Source organism: Ursus arctos, unplaced genomic scaffold (assembly GCF_023065955.2).
Source record: "Ursus arctos isolate Adak ecotype North America unplaced genomic scaffold, UrsArc2.0 scaffold_11, whole genome shotgun sequence".
Classification (NCBI taxonomy): Eukaryota; Metazoa; Chordata; class Mammalia; order Carnivora; family Ursidae; genus Ursus; species Ursus arctos.
In genome coordinates, this window is record NW_026622775.1 from 128,353 (window position 1) to 143,509 (window position 15,157).

General features: G+C 37.3%; 1 protein-coding gene across 1 annotated transcript in view; it reads right to left on the bottom strand.

The window, feature by feature from the left end:
- Nucleotides 1–836: 836 nt before the first annotated feature.
- Nucleotides 837–15,157, bottom strand: part of LOC113249475 (centromere-associated protein E-like) — a 74,580-nt gene continuing 60,259 nt past the window's right edge. Inside the window, 8 exon segments of the mRNA XM_057309983.1 lie at nt 837–1,203; nt 4,566–4,846; nt 5,641–5,824; nt 7,429–7,526; nt 9,073–9,145; nt 9,148–9,184; nt 12,155–12,334; nt 14,332–14,550. Of these exon segments, the coding sequence (XP_057165966.1) occupies nt 1,109–1,203; nt 4,566–4,846; nt 5,641–5,824; nt 7,429–7,526; nt 9,073–9,145; nt 9,148–9,184; nt 12,155–12,334; nt 14,332–14,550 (1,167 nt within the window). The 3' untranslated portion in view covers nt 837–1,108.

Here is a 15,157-nt window from a genome sequence, read left to right on the forward strand (position 1 = left end):
GACACACACACACACACACACACGAAACATGACCCAAAGATCCCTTTAAGAATATGATAAAAGTATGGATCCAAGTATCCTAGAAAAATGACAAAGTTATCAAATTAACATAAAATTTCAGAAGTTTTACAGACTGCACGAAGCCCATCCATAGATGCCTTGTGTATCTGTGGGGACTCTGGGTTTAGAAGACTTTTCTACTTTGAGAGAAACTCTGGTGCTGTTTCCTCATGTTTGAAATAAAGGGGTAGAATAAATGATTCATGGGGTTCTTCCAGCTGGGAGTAAAATGCAGTAGAGTACAAGTCTGATACCAAACCAACCATTTAGAGCGCTGTCTAGGGGGCTGGTGGGCAACAGAGAAGCGAGAGAGAAAGTCTGATACCAAACCAACCATTTAGAGCGCTGTCTAGGGGGCTGGTGGGTAACAGAGAAGCGAGAGAGAATTTTTGTATTTATTATAGCAAAAGAAAGATGAGCCTAGAAAACAAAGAGGTCATAGCACTTTGCTAAACTTAGCAACTTAAATCCAGAAAGCGTGTATATATTCTCATAGCAAAATTCTGAAAGTCAACAAACAAGTAGAGCCAAATATACACTGAGCACCCCACCAAGAAACCATTAATTACTATTGCATAGAGTTGTGCTTCAGAACCACTAATTAAACATTTATTGAATGTTCAAGGTACTTAAAAAGGAGTTTATAATTTTGTTAATTAAATGACGCTTTAATGTATGCATTATGTCTTGGAATTAGCTAAGTCATATGTGGATAACATTACATTAATAAAATGAATACATTTCATGTATACACGGAGAGACTGGAAAAGGCCTTTAACAACTTTATTCTTTACGAAATATATAAATAAATAAAACAACTCAACTTCGAAAGTATTACCACATCAAGAAGATATTGCTATCACCATTCCAAATTGCTGGAGTGCACTGATCTGTTCCTTCATCTTCCAATTCTAGTGGCAAAATGAAAACTGAACTGAAATTAAGTTGGAGTGTGACAACATTGCCAGGGACAGGCACATAAAGTAATAAACACAGTCATGTCCAAACAGGGAATGCTGGGCCCCCGGAAAAGAGACAGGACAGGAGTCTACTGTGTCCTGCACTCGGGCACGTCTTTCCCAGAGGAGGCGTGCCAAGGAGCGGGCTGGGGATCCACACTCTCCGCTCCAGCAGTTTGCTCTTCTGAGAAGAAACAAAAAGCAAAACAACCCAAAGTAATCTTATTTTAAAAAATAAAAACACAAAATTTGAATACAACCGGAAATGGAAACGATGTTAAGACAGCAGACATATGAAGAACGAAAAATGACAATACTATGGTCATTAACCTCCTCCTGTTTGGTCATTAAAAAGGTGTATTTCAGTTTATCAGAGGTGGAGAAGTTTATTCCCCATTTCCTCATAGCATCAACTGTTAGAGAAGCCATTTTGTATATAAAACCAAGAAGGTTTTATAATAAAGTGTCACTTGAAATTCATCAGTTTGGGATTCAAAGTGAATCAAACACTGATTGAGTCTAATTTTCCTTTGCCCTAATTCTAGGGAAAAAATGCTGTGCTAAACAAATAGTATATATTTTGGAGAATATTTAGTCATTCTTAGAACACTCTGGGGCTTTAAAAAGCACTTCACTGCATTTATGTTTATAAACAATATTCATTTTCAAATGATTATATTCATTAAAGTAAATCTGACTTCCTGGTCTTTGCAATTATCTCAAGTTGTTGAGAAAATTTAAGTTAATCTTTTATAATTCAAATTAAAAACTAACATTAAAATTCTTTTCGAGGGGTGCCTGGGTGGCACAGCGGTTAAGCGTCTGCCTTCGGCTCAGGGCGTGATCCCGGCGTTATGGGATCAAGCCCCACATCAGGCTCCTCCGCTGTGAGCCTGCTTCTTCCTCTCCCACTCCCCCTGCTTGTGTTCCCTCCCTCGCTGGCTGTCTCTATCTCTGTCGAATAAATAAATAAAATCTTTAAAAAAAAAAAATTCTTTTCGAATGGTATTTTACTAATTCTGGCTGGGACTATGTCCTTTAATTCTGAATTAGTCAGTTTTTTTTTTATTTCTAAAGATTTTATTTATTTGACAGAGAGAGAGCACACAAGCAGGGGGAGCAGCAGGCAGAGGGAAAGGGAGAAGCAGACTCCCCGCTCAGCAGGGACCACGATGCAGCCTGGATCCCAGGATCCTCGGATCATGACCTGAGCTGAAGGCAGATGTCAACTGACTGAGACACCCAGCCGCCCCTGAATCGGTCAGTATTTAATTCATATATTCTTCCAGCATAGTCTTTTATTTATTTCACTTAAAGATAGTACCAGACTGATCCATAGATTGATAAAAAGACGTAGGCATTTCTATTTGCGGTTGAATTAATTCATATCATGCATGTGCCTCTGGCACTATCAGATAAAATCAAAAGGTGATTAAAAGTTTCTCAGTTTTTCGGGGCTCCTGGGTGGCTCAGTTGGTTAAGCGTCTGCCTTCAGCTCAGGTCATGATCTCAGGGTCTTGGGACTGAGTCCCACATGGGGCTCCCTGCTCAGCAGCAAGTCTGCTTCTCCCTCTCCCTCTGCCCCTAACCCTGCTTGTGCTCTCTCTCTAATAAATAAATACAATCTTTAAAAAAGTTTCTCAGTTTTTCAAAAGACACCTCTAAAATAGTGTGTATGTATATACAGCAAAAGTTCCATGTAAGTGCTAGATAATGGAAGTTCTCTAAATGTTTGTTAAATACTATTCCATAAAGTGAACAGTTCGGAAATTTTTTCAAATTGTTTGGTGCCTTCCTATATCCCCAGCACTTCCAGACTGCTGGCTTGATCTAATTTTGATGTGTAGTTGATGAGGATGGACGGATTTCTTCTAACGTCACACAGTGGAGCTCTCACAACCCTGGCTACCTTTGCTTGGGGCCACAAACGATCTGGCAGCTGCCTCTCTCAGTGTACAGTTTTGTGGCTTTAGATGTTTACGACTGTGCAAGGGCCTTTCTGACATGCCGATGCGCTGTCCCACGGACACGAGATCAGTGCTGTGTGGTGAGAAGAGCGGCAAGAAAGGCAGTATTACAGAGCCTCTCCGCCAACACTCCACACCCCTGTGTCCAGCACCGGGCAGCTCTGGGGGACCTCTGACACTGCCTCCCTCCGACCAGTCAGGCACCGCGCACTACTGACTTGACTCCCAGATCTCCTCTGTCTGTCCCCTTCTCTCCACCTCTCCTGTACCTGCTCGCATCCTCGTTACTATCACCTCTCGCTTGGACAACTGTCATCAACTCTTGCTCCTATTATTCGTTGGTTACGTATAGTGAAGGTGGTGTGTTCAAAACTTGTAACTCATCACGATCCGCTCCATCATGTTTAAAATCTTTCAAAGGTTTCCTCTACATGCTTTCAGGATAAAGTAAAAATTCCTTTATACTATCTACAAATTCCCACACACCTGGCTCTTCTTCTCTTTGGCTTCACTGCCTCCATCCCCAGCAGCTTGTGTTCACTGTGCTCTGGCCAGCTTTCTTTCAACCCTTCCCCTGGTTACAGCCCCTTCTACCTTGGGGCTGTCACTATTCTATCTGCCTGAAATACTCCCCTCTCCCCTCTTTGTGAAGCTAACTCACATTAACCGTTAACCTCTTATATCTCAGCTTCCTTCTTCAAGGAAGACTTCCTTAACATTCCTGAAACAAAAGCCTATTATAATAATTTTTTATTATGTTATGTTAGTCACCATATAGTACATCCTTAGTTTTTGATGTAAAGTTCCACGATTCATTATTTGCGTATAGCACCCAGTGCACCATGCAATACGTGCCCTCCTTACTACCCATCACCGGCCTAGCCCAATCCCCCACCCCCCTCCCCTCTGAAGCCCTCAGTTTGTTTCCCAGAGTCCATAGTCTCTTATGGTTCTATTATTAAAAAAACAATAAAAAAACAAAAACCAAAAACCTATTATATGCCTCACAGCCTTTTACACTCTAGAATTTTACCTGTTTCTATTTTTTGACTACTTGATTACTGTGTGTATCTCCTAGTAGACTGTAAGATCCGATAGGGTAGGGACCATGTCTGGTTTTGCTTATCAATGTACCATCAGGGTCTCATCTCTGACACATAGTCGGAAACCAAATTTTTTTTGCTGGATTGCATGAATTAGTAAGTAAATGAAACAAGTCTATGATCTGGCCTGTGTAAAATGAATATAATGCTATTAGAAATACCGGCCCATTGCATTGATAAGAAAGGGTTCTTCAGTAAAAGTTTTGTTTATAGGGTAGTGTCTTCATGTTTTTAAGAGAGTTGCTTATTTATCTTGGGAAAAGTCGAAGGTTTAAGAGGCAGAATAAAGACTTAACTTGGGGTAAAAAATGATGCACTTTAGTGCTGTGCTTTGGAGAAACTTTCTCACAACAGAAGTCTGTGCACTGTAGCTTGCTCAATTATACCTTGTCTAACCTTGCCCTTTGGGGCCACAAATTAAAGATAAGTTCTGACAGTTATCCCCCAATTTCCAAAGAACCAGTAGACTCACGTACCTGGGCAAAGGCCTAAACCCAAGTTATCAAAATAGCGAACTGGATGAGGTAGAGACTTTGATCGGCTGTCAAAAAACCAAGACTTCGGTGATTCCCTTGGCACAGGATCTTGTAAATTCCGTACCTTGCATTGAGAAGGCGTATGTGGCCTCTTTTTAGAAGCTGTTCTAGTCACTTTAGGAGACTGTGGAGAATTCTCAGAACTAACTTCTCTGTGAGTCTCTTTTTTAAGGATTCTCTCCTTCCATGTTTTGATCTCATTGGAAAGATGATGATTATTGCTTGAATATAGGAGAGAAAAAAAAAAAAAAAGACTAAGTCAGCACAATTCCTGAATTTATTCACACAGTACATTCGTTCTCTATGCACTGGCCACACTGTATGCCTCTCAGTTCCACCAACGGGTTATTCTTCCTGACCGAAAGCCTGTGTACGTGTTGCCTTCTGTCTAGAAGGCTTACCTGTCTCTCCTTTCATCTGGCCTACCTCTTACCCTTTTCCGCAGCTACTCTTCTATCAGTTTCTTCACCATCACCCCTTCCCAGACCTAGATAAGGTCCTATATGTGTTTTTTTGTTGTTGCTGTTTAATAGCACTCATTGCAAAAAATTAGTTGTTTGTATAATTATTTGTTTAATGCCTATTTTTCTTCTATCGTAACATTAGTAAAGTGCTTGGCACAAGATTCTAATCTTTGATAGAAGCCAAATATTGGATTTGTTAGAACTGTTTATAAAGTAAAAGCAAAGAGGCTACAATACTGGACTTAAGGCATTCTCCTTTGACTTGGGCATGCAGATTCGTGGTCTATTTACGCTGCCTCTCAACAGTCTTTGTTTACTTCCTGTTTCTTGGCTAGGTTAAAAATAGGTCAATTGATAGCAAACATCTGGAATGGGGGTACTACAGTCTTATTCCTTTTAAAAAACATTTATTACATATATTCTAAAAATTACTTTCCCCGTATGCATGAAGGGTTGCCAACTGCAAAAAACGCGTATGGAGGTGTATAGACCAAGCTCCCCACATGTAATAGCCAGAAGCATAATTTTTATATCACGTAAGCAGATCTTACCTTAATAGTTCATTCTTTTGCTTTATTAGCTGTTCATTTTGCTGCTTTAACTTAAAGATTTCTTTTTCTAGCCGTATATATTCACTTTTCAAAATAAGAGCTTTTGTGCTTTGTACGATGCCACTACCACCTCCGCAAGTTAAGGGTTTATTTGAAGGCTGAGAGTCCGTACATTCTGATACAACTGTGAGTGAGGCAAATACACAAATAGGTGATCCTTTTAATTATCTCCAAAGTTCAAAACAAACATTACGAAGAGCCACGAGTCACCGCAAAAACCAGAACATCTCAATCACCATGTCCCTAGACGCCATCCTTCCTTCCTCCTTCTGCCTCCCTTCCCAAGACTATTTGATCAACGCTTCTCATTGTCTCTAGAGTCCTCCCGCTTCTCTCCAGCCACCACTCGCACTAGCACGACACTGCTCGCTGGAATCTTCCACTAGCACGGCAGCAGCAGCAATCCCCCCGGTTAGAGCCGTTCTTCACTGCTCTCTCCTCTGCATCAGTGGACACACCGGAGGGCTTCTTACAGCACAGAAGGTGTGTGTGCGGTCCACCACCGGGCATTCGGTGCACTGTAAGTTCTCAACACATCCTTGTTAACCAAACAGAACTCAGAATGATACTAAAGCATCTATTATTAAGTGTTCTATACTACGTGTGTGAAAATACGGTAAGGAGCTGTTTTGTAAAATTGCATAGGAACGTGAGGCGCATATAAAGTGGAACACTCCATTGTGTAACTGATGATCACAAAAGGTACGGTGTGTGCGGGGGATACGCAGTGTCCATTTTCTTTTGAATTACTCCGAGTTCAGATACAGTGTGTTCCTGAAAGTCACAAATCAAGAGTAATTATCCTGACCGTTCTGGAACAACAAAGCATGCTCGTTTCTAGTTTTATCCCTTGAAGTTTTCCAGGTAGGGGTGTGCTTCTGCAATAGACCCTAGAGAAGTTCAGGCCAAACGTGTACCAGACAACATCTTTAACACTATCTCTTTTTTTTTTTTAATGAGTGGATAGTAATACACACAAGTATTATCTTTTGTTGGCTTGACACTTAGAATTTTCAGTGTGCTTTCACACACAACTTTCAGTTTGATCCTTACAATATGTATATATATATAGGCTGGGAGGTCAGGTATTATCCCCATGGTTTCATATAGCCATGAAGTGAGGGGGACCTGCCCTGACTTAGTTCACTGCTTGTTTACTACACAGAGCTGTCCCAAGTACTGCTCAGCATCCTCTCTTTTCAAATGAAACACAAGAGACAGTAATACGGAAAAAGGTACAGGTTGAGGAATGCACATGAGGAAATTTGATCATTAGATTTGAAAATTGTATCTAAGATAAATTTGAAAGACTTTGCAAGTAAGCATCAACTCTATTTTCAGTACTAAGAACATGTAGGATATTATTTCCTTATTTCTATGGTGTGCTGATTGTATTTTTACTGTGCATGTGGTTAAAATCTATTACAACGTGTTTGTATTTTTATCAGGAAAGGTACTTCTACCTTGAAGTTACGTCACTCTTTTATAAGGTAAAATTCTTATCTTTTAAGACTCTATAACGGATAAATAGTTGAGATTACAGGAAACTAAGGAGATGTCACCAGATAAATATGATCCCAACAAATTCATTTCAAAAATAGTTTTTTTCTAAATTAGTGGTTAACAGGTTTATTCTTGACTGTCACATATATAATGGTCTTCCAAGTGTCTAAGTGTATTGCGAAATAAAATGGAAAGGATCTGGAAGTATCAGCATTTTCTACTTACTTGAGGTATCTTGGGCTTGTTGATTTCTTCTAAGATTTTCTCTCAATACCCTTGTAACTTCTTTCTGATATTCTACAGTGGCTTTTGTAGAAGTGATTCTAATAAGAACTGCAACAGAAACATGGAAAAGCTTTGCAACTAATTTCTAATGGAAGAATAAACAGAACTGTTATCAAGAATTTTCTAATGAGATATATCACATTGACATAAAACCCGTAAGTGGCAGTAGATACCCCTCTTGGTTTAAAGTATTTTATAGCTATAACACCATCAAATTGGAAGTATTCTGTTTGGTTGCAGGAGTAATTTTTAAAATTCTTTTTAAATTTCTGGAAGCCCAATAGCTATTAATTGGATATAATTACCAGAGCATAAAAGTAAAAAGAACTACCTATTTCTACATTGTCAGGGAACAAACCCTGGCTGCAGTTCTAGTTTAATGTTACAAAGGTCAAATTCTGCTCACTGTTCCATAGTAGAAAGTGATATTTTAGGAATTGCTGGCTTAAGTGTTAATCAGCCGTGATAAATCATGAAACTTTCTGCCTTTAGTGACTCTGAGAGTATCTGCTGATTCTATTCTATACTTAAAATTGCCTTTCTAAAAAAAAAAGATTTATTTATTTGAGAGAGAGAGACACACACACACACAGAGTGCAGGGGGAGAGCCAGAGGGAGAGGGAGAGAGAAACTCAAACAGACTCCGTGCTGAGACAACGTGGAACTCGATCTCAGAACCCTGAGATCATGACCTGAGTCAAAACCAAGAGTTAGACGCTTAACCGACTGCATCACTCAGACGCCCCTAAAATTGCTTTGTTTGTAATGAAGAACTTGATAGGTATAAGTGTCACAAAAACAAATAGTCTTATCAATGGAAGGCTGGTTAGAATGCATGAAGCTTCCAAGTGCTACTTTTTGGGCAAATTAGGTATCATTGTTAAATATTCATAGGAAGAACAAAAAGCATTAGGAGTCAGGAGGAATCTTAAGAAAACATCTAATACAAAACTATCCTTACTGTTTACGAATACAAAGACCAGAGAGATTAAACAGCCTATATGTGAGGTGATTTAATAATAAGTGGCAATATTAGATTTCTAAATCACTGTCTCTGACTCTGTAAAATGTTCTTTCATTACACTATATCATAAAGAACTTTAGACATGCCATTATATACAGTAGTATATGTAAATAAATAAAAAGAGGTTATGCTTTTGGGTACAAGATACCATAATTTAAAAGGAAATACAATTTTATACAAAAACACAAGAAGAAGAACAAATTAAATGAAGAGGCCCAACAGAAATCATAGTTGAACTGCTAAACACACACAGATGCACATATATACAGGTTCTTACCATTCATTTTCAAGCATAAAAAGGGCCTTTTTAAGCTGTTTATGTAAGACAGCAAGATGCATCAAAAGACATTGTGCATTAGTAATTGACCAGAACTATGCTTATTTTTAAAAACTTTGCAGATGTAATGAGAATTTAACAAGTTTAAAATCTGTGGATGTTTGTATTTACTTTAAAAAGCAGTAAAAGTATTTCCATATATTTTAATAAGTTAACCAATGCAAAAAATTTAGAAGGGAAATTTAAGCTATTAAAGTCATGTTCAGTTAAGGCAAAGACATACTCTTTTTCAAACTCTTTGGCATTTTTCATCTTCTCTAGGTCTATTTTCACTAGCTTCGTTTTGAGGTCTTCATTTTTTCTTTATAGGGCTTAGCTCCTAAAGCAACTTTGTCCTAAATTTTTTAGAGAAAAGAAAAATAAAATAATTTCAGAGCAGTTTAAAAGAGCTGTTAACTACCTTGATTTGGTAGGAACATTTTAAAACAGCAAACTCCAAATATATGGAAAGCAGAAAAGGCACAAAATTTAACCCTAAAATGAACAAGTAGATATCTGATGTGAAGTATACAGGAAACTACTGGAAGATAATATGTAATTAGGAACACATGACCTTCATTTCTTAAAACAAAAATTTTTTCCAATTAAAAATGATATACTTAACCAAAATGAAACAGAAAGGTTGAAAACAATGGGTAGACAAATGTAAATCAGGAAAAAACCAAAAAGATGTCAAAATGGGAATATAAATATCAAACTAGAACTCAATTCAAGGTACAGAGTATTATAAAGTGTTGTTGGGATAGTTGTACTCAAAGATGGTTCAATCCAGTGCTGTAAATGTATCTACTTTCTACTCAGAGAAAAAAAAAATCAAATGTAAATACATACTTACATATATTTAAACCTTTTTTTATAAATAGACTTCTATTTTTTATTTTTATTTTTATTTTTTTAAAAGATTTCATTTATTTATTTGACAGAGAGAGACAGCCATCAAGAGAGGGAACACAGGCAGGGGGAGAGGGAGAGGAAGAAGCAGGCTTCCAGCAGAGGAGTTCGATCCCAGGACCATGGGATCACGCCCTGAGCTGAAGGCAGACGCTTAACGACTGAGCCACCCACGCGCCCCAAGACTTCTATTTTTTAGAGCAACTTTAGGTTCATAAAAAAATTGAGCAGAGTACAGATTTCTGATATACCCTGGTTGTGCTCCACCTCCCTCCCCACCCTGCCCATTTCCCCTATTATTAACATCATGTTTTGGTGTGCTGTATTTGTTACAAATGATGGGCCAATATCGATACATTTCAGGCTGCATTAGGGTCTACTGTTTGCATTGTACATTCTACGGGTTTTGACAAATGTACAATGACATGTTCATCATTACTATATCATACAGAATAGACTCGCTGTCTTAAAAATCCCATGTTCCACCTATTTATCCTTCCCTCCCTCACACCTTCTGGACCATTGGCAACCATTGATCTTTTTACTGTCTCCCTGGTTTTGCCTTTTCCAGAATGTCATATAGTTGGAATCACTTTTCAGATGGGCTTTTTTCAATTAACAGTGTGCATTTAAGGTTCTTCCATGTCTTTATGGTTCGATAGCTTATTTCTTATTATTGCTGAATAAATCACTAGTTTCTTTTTATCACTGTACCACAGCTATACATTGGAGAATTAGATATTGCACAAAAAATAAAACCCATCTAAATAGGGACCTAGAGAGCTCTCTTTATTCCTCCACGCTTTCCCAACCCAACTCCCATGGAAATGTTTATGTGCACACCATGGCTAGCGAAGACTAAAAAGATGCAAAACCTCCAAAAAATGATAGATGCTCAGCTTGAGGAAATGGATGGCTGGGTAGGTAAGGTAAGCCCATTCCTAGAGGAGCCCACTGCTTGCTTAGTCACAGCACCAGTTCAATGCCCTACCTTCTGAGTCAGATGCTGATATCATGGACTCCCTGAGCATGTGACTGTCTGGAGTGTGGGCAGTTTTGTAAGAAACTGCCAAACTCTTTCAAACTGGCTGCCCATTTGCAGTCCTACCGGCAATGAACTCCTATTGCTCCACCTCCTCACCAGCATTTAGTGTGGTGATTGGGATTTTGGCCATCACGGCATTTTGAGTTACCGTAAGTGTGTAGTGGTATTTTGTAATTCTCCAAGGACATACATGCTGAGAATCTTTTCATATGCTTATTTGTCACATGTATATATTCTTAGGTGGGGTGTCGGCTCAGGCTCAGACCTGTTGACTATTTTTTAATTGGCTTTTTTTTTTTTTATCATTGAGTTTTAAGATATATTTGGGACAACATTCCTTTATCAGATATGTGTTTTGCAAAGATTTTCTTGTCTTTTTATTTTCTTAACTGTCTTTCACAGAGCATTATATCCTTTTGCCAAAATCCTCTGATGACTTCCCATCTCACTCAAAATAAGCCAAAGTTCTTATAATAGACTTTGAGACCCTTTATCATTTGACTGTCTGCTACTTCTCACCTTATTTCCCACCTCTACCTCCTTGCTCACTCTGCTCAGGAGACACTGGCTTTCTTGTTTCTTAAACATACCTACACTTTTTGTGATTTCCTTTGCCTGGAAGACCCTTCCCTTACCACACAGCTCACCCATCCCCTCAAGTCATCTTAGTGGTGTGACTCTCCTCAGCTCCTCTTTATAAGATCATATCTGCTTCCCTCACGCCCCCACTTTCACCCAGTACCCACTTGTCTAGCTTCATTTTTTCCCATCATACTTTTTACCATCAGAAATTTTAACGGAAATGAAGAGATAGCAAACTTAAGGGCCTATTAGGGTCAGACTCAAGCAAAAGAAGTGTGAGAAGGGCTAGAGTTCAAACAAAGAGCTGTGGTAAGGATGTGATGAATGAAGGTATGATTTGTGTAATGGCATTCAAGGTCAAAGACAAATTACTATTCTCCCTAAAGTAAATAGGTCAGATTCAGCCCAGAGGCTACCAGGTGGGGCTCAATAATAGGATTAAAAAAAAAAAAAGAATTTAAAAATGTACTTATCTAATAAAGAGTAAATATTTAGATGAGCTTTTTCCCTGAAAAATGAAAATATACATTTTAAACTATAAAGAATATTTATATACCTTTTAAAAAATAATTTTTCTAGGAATATAGAAAATAATCATTATTTTACATGAAAATACACTCTTGCATTTCATTTCTAAATTTCCACTTGCTTTTTTAAGCTTGCGTACTGAACTTCAGACGTTACATAAGTAACAGGAAGTTCAAGATCGGAGTTCCAAATTACCCGCCAAATTCAACAGTAAAAGAAAAAAAAATCCTTTTATTATAAAATGAGTTCGTTAAGTTACCTGAAGTACTTGGGTCATTTCTTTTGCTTTTTCAAGGCATTTATTTGAATCATTAACTTGAGCTTTTGCTAGTATGTTATTAGTCATCTCAAGTTCTTTCTGCATCTTTATAATCTTGCTTTCCTTGTGTGTAGCACTTTCTTTGGCTTCACGCAGTGAAGTTTCCAGCTTCTGAATTTCCTGTTTGAAAAAGCACACATATATGAGGTGTGCCATGCAGGCAGAATCACAGTATATAAGACAAGATGATCATACATAGGTATTAATGTTTCAGACTGCTTTAACAAAGGATAGAAGAGACACCAAATGTCACTCAATCTACCCATGTATTATTTTCTTTATTTAGAAGCTGATGATTTTTGTATTAAAAAAGACCCAAATTTTATAAGGTTTAGTGTTATTTTATTAACTAGTTAGTATGGTGCCTGTTTAGATTAATTAATTGTTTAAATTAACAGTTTAAATTAACACCACTTAAAAGAAATACACTTGTTAACTAAACTCTTTAAGTAATGCATATAACGTATCTTACTCTTTATTTTTATTACCTAGTTTTTAAATTAAAACATCTAGCTTTGTGAGAAAATTCGAAGGCATATAATGAAGGGTAAGTTTCCCTGTCTCAGAGCCCCAGCTGACCCCGCAGCAACCACTACTAAACTCTTTCAAGTATATCCTTCCAGAAATTTTCTATGCCTATCTGAGCATTTGTGAATAGACAGTTATAAAAACAGTCAGTCACTAGAACATACTGAATATACAATTTTGTTTTTTTTAACTTGGCAATATATTTTCCAGATCTTTCCATTACCAACACACAGAGATCTCTCTACCTTTTTGTTTTCATGGATACGTATGTCCTGTATCTTAGAGGTACTATAAATTAGTTAACCTATCAACTGCTAATGAACATCAATTTCCAGTCTTTTGCAAGTAAAAAAATACCTGAATTTAAATACCTGAATTTATCTGTATTTATAAGATTATTCACCTACACACACATATACAGGTTTTCCTAGAAAATGTCTGTTTCTTCTTGGCCCATCCTGAATTTATCTTTGTTTAAGTGAGTGAGGTAGAAACCCAGATTTATTTTTTCCCAGGTGGCTAGCTGGTTGTCTGGAATCAAACATTAAGTAAATCATCTTTTCCCCACCGAGTAGGCTGTTACCATTATCAAACACTGAATATTTACCTCCTTGAATGTACTGCTGAACTCTCTACTCTGGTCTACTGCTCTATTTGTCTCTTTCTGTATCATTACCAAACTGTTCTATGCTACTATAATTTGTCATAATTACCAAAGCAATGGCATATAATAATTACCTGATAGGGTGTTTTCTGGGATTTCTGAAGATGGAATATCCTTCTGCTTCTTTATTGCTTTGGTTGATGGGTTCAATATTTCTGCTATTTTTGTCTCCACCAGCTATTGAGGTCTGTAGGGATTAGCAAATCAATAAACTGTACTAGTGACCTTCTAGTTTCCACTGGTAATTGATTATTAAACTGGTGGTTGATGTTTTAAGTATTTATTTTGGTAAAAATGATAAATTATGATTTACTCTTGGGTTCTTTACTAAGTTATTTTGTGAGCTAACAAAATAAAATAGCATGTTTGCTTCACAGATTCCCAAGTAAGGCTAGTTATTAAATTAACTGAATCATTCAAATAATGTATTGATTCTTGGCTACAGGTTTATCTGCATAAAGACATCTGTTATATTTTTAGCCTCTTCCATTTTAATTTTGATATAACATTAACCAATATTAAAGACTTTGATGATAACTAGAGAAAACATCAATTGCCCTTTCCCACTAAGCTAGTTCTATAAATAGACACAGATTATAGTTCAATAAAAAGTTACAAGATTGAAGAAATTTATAATGTACAGTAATGGCACTTTAAGCAGTACATGTATCTCTTAACCGAATTAAGCTATGAGTTACTTCTGTTTTAGAATTTAAAGGGAAAATCTCATATAATAGATACAGTTCTGTAGTTATTTGAGTGATAGCCACGACAGAACTAAATTTAAAAAAGAAGCCCATCACACAAACATGGTCCATGTTCCCTAATACATTTGATACTATAATTTTGCTCTGAAATGTTATAAAAATGCATTTTTAACTGATCAATTTGCAAATTGAAAAACATCTTATAAGAAATCACATACCTCTGTCGTTAGTTGTGTGGCTCTTGATGTAACATGGAGATTCTTAATGTCTTCTGTAGCAGAATGAACAACGATATCAGGCGTCAGGGAGATCTTCAAAGTTTGGTAGTTTTTAAATAGTTGTTCATTTTTCTCTCTCACTGATTTCAGGTCACGTTCCCATTTTCTGGCTATGGTAGCATTTCTTTCTTCAAATTCTGTAGATTCATTCATTATAGCCTATTGAATAGTAAAACACCATTATAACTCTAAAGTGAATTACAGATAAAAAATACTATGAAAACTACTGGAAATCTAAGATAAGGCATATGCTGAAATTCATTATTTAGAACATTCTAGAACAGTACTTTAAAAGAATTTGAATTCTTTGTGGTTTGCCTCAGTTCCTGAAATTTCACAAGATGCTGGATGTTGATGATGAGAATGAAAGAAGAATAAGGACTGGAGAGGATTTGTATTGATCCACAAGATGATAAATCTCACTTTTTTATTTATTTATTTTATTTTTTAAAGATTTTATTTATTATTTATTTGACAGGGAGAGCCAGCAGAGAGGGAACACAAGCAGGGGGAGTGGGAGAGGAAGAAGCAGGGTCCTAGCGGAGGAGCCTGATGTGGGGCTCAATCCCAGAACGCTGGGATCACGCCCTGTGCCAAAGGCAGACGCTTAACAACTGTGCCACCCAGGTGCCCCAATAAATCTCACTTTTTTAGATCAGTGTTAACATATGAAGCAGAAATTTGCAGAACTGTGCAGGTTAAAGTCATTACGTATGTTATGACATTTATAATGTCATATACAAACATTAATGACATGTAATGGCAG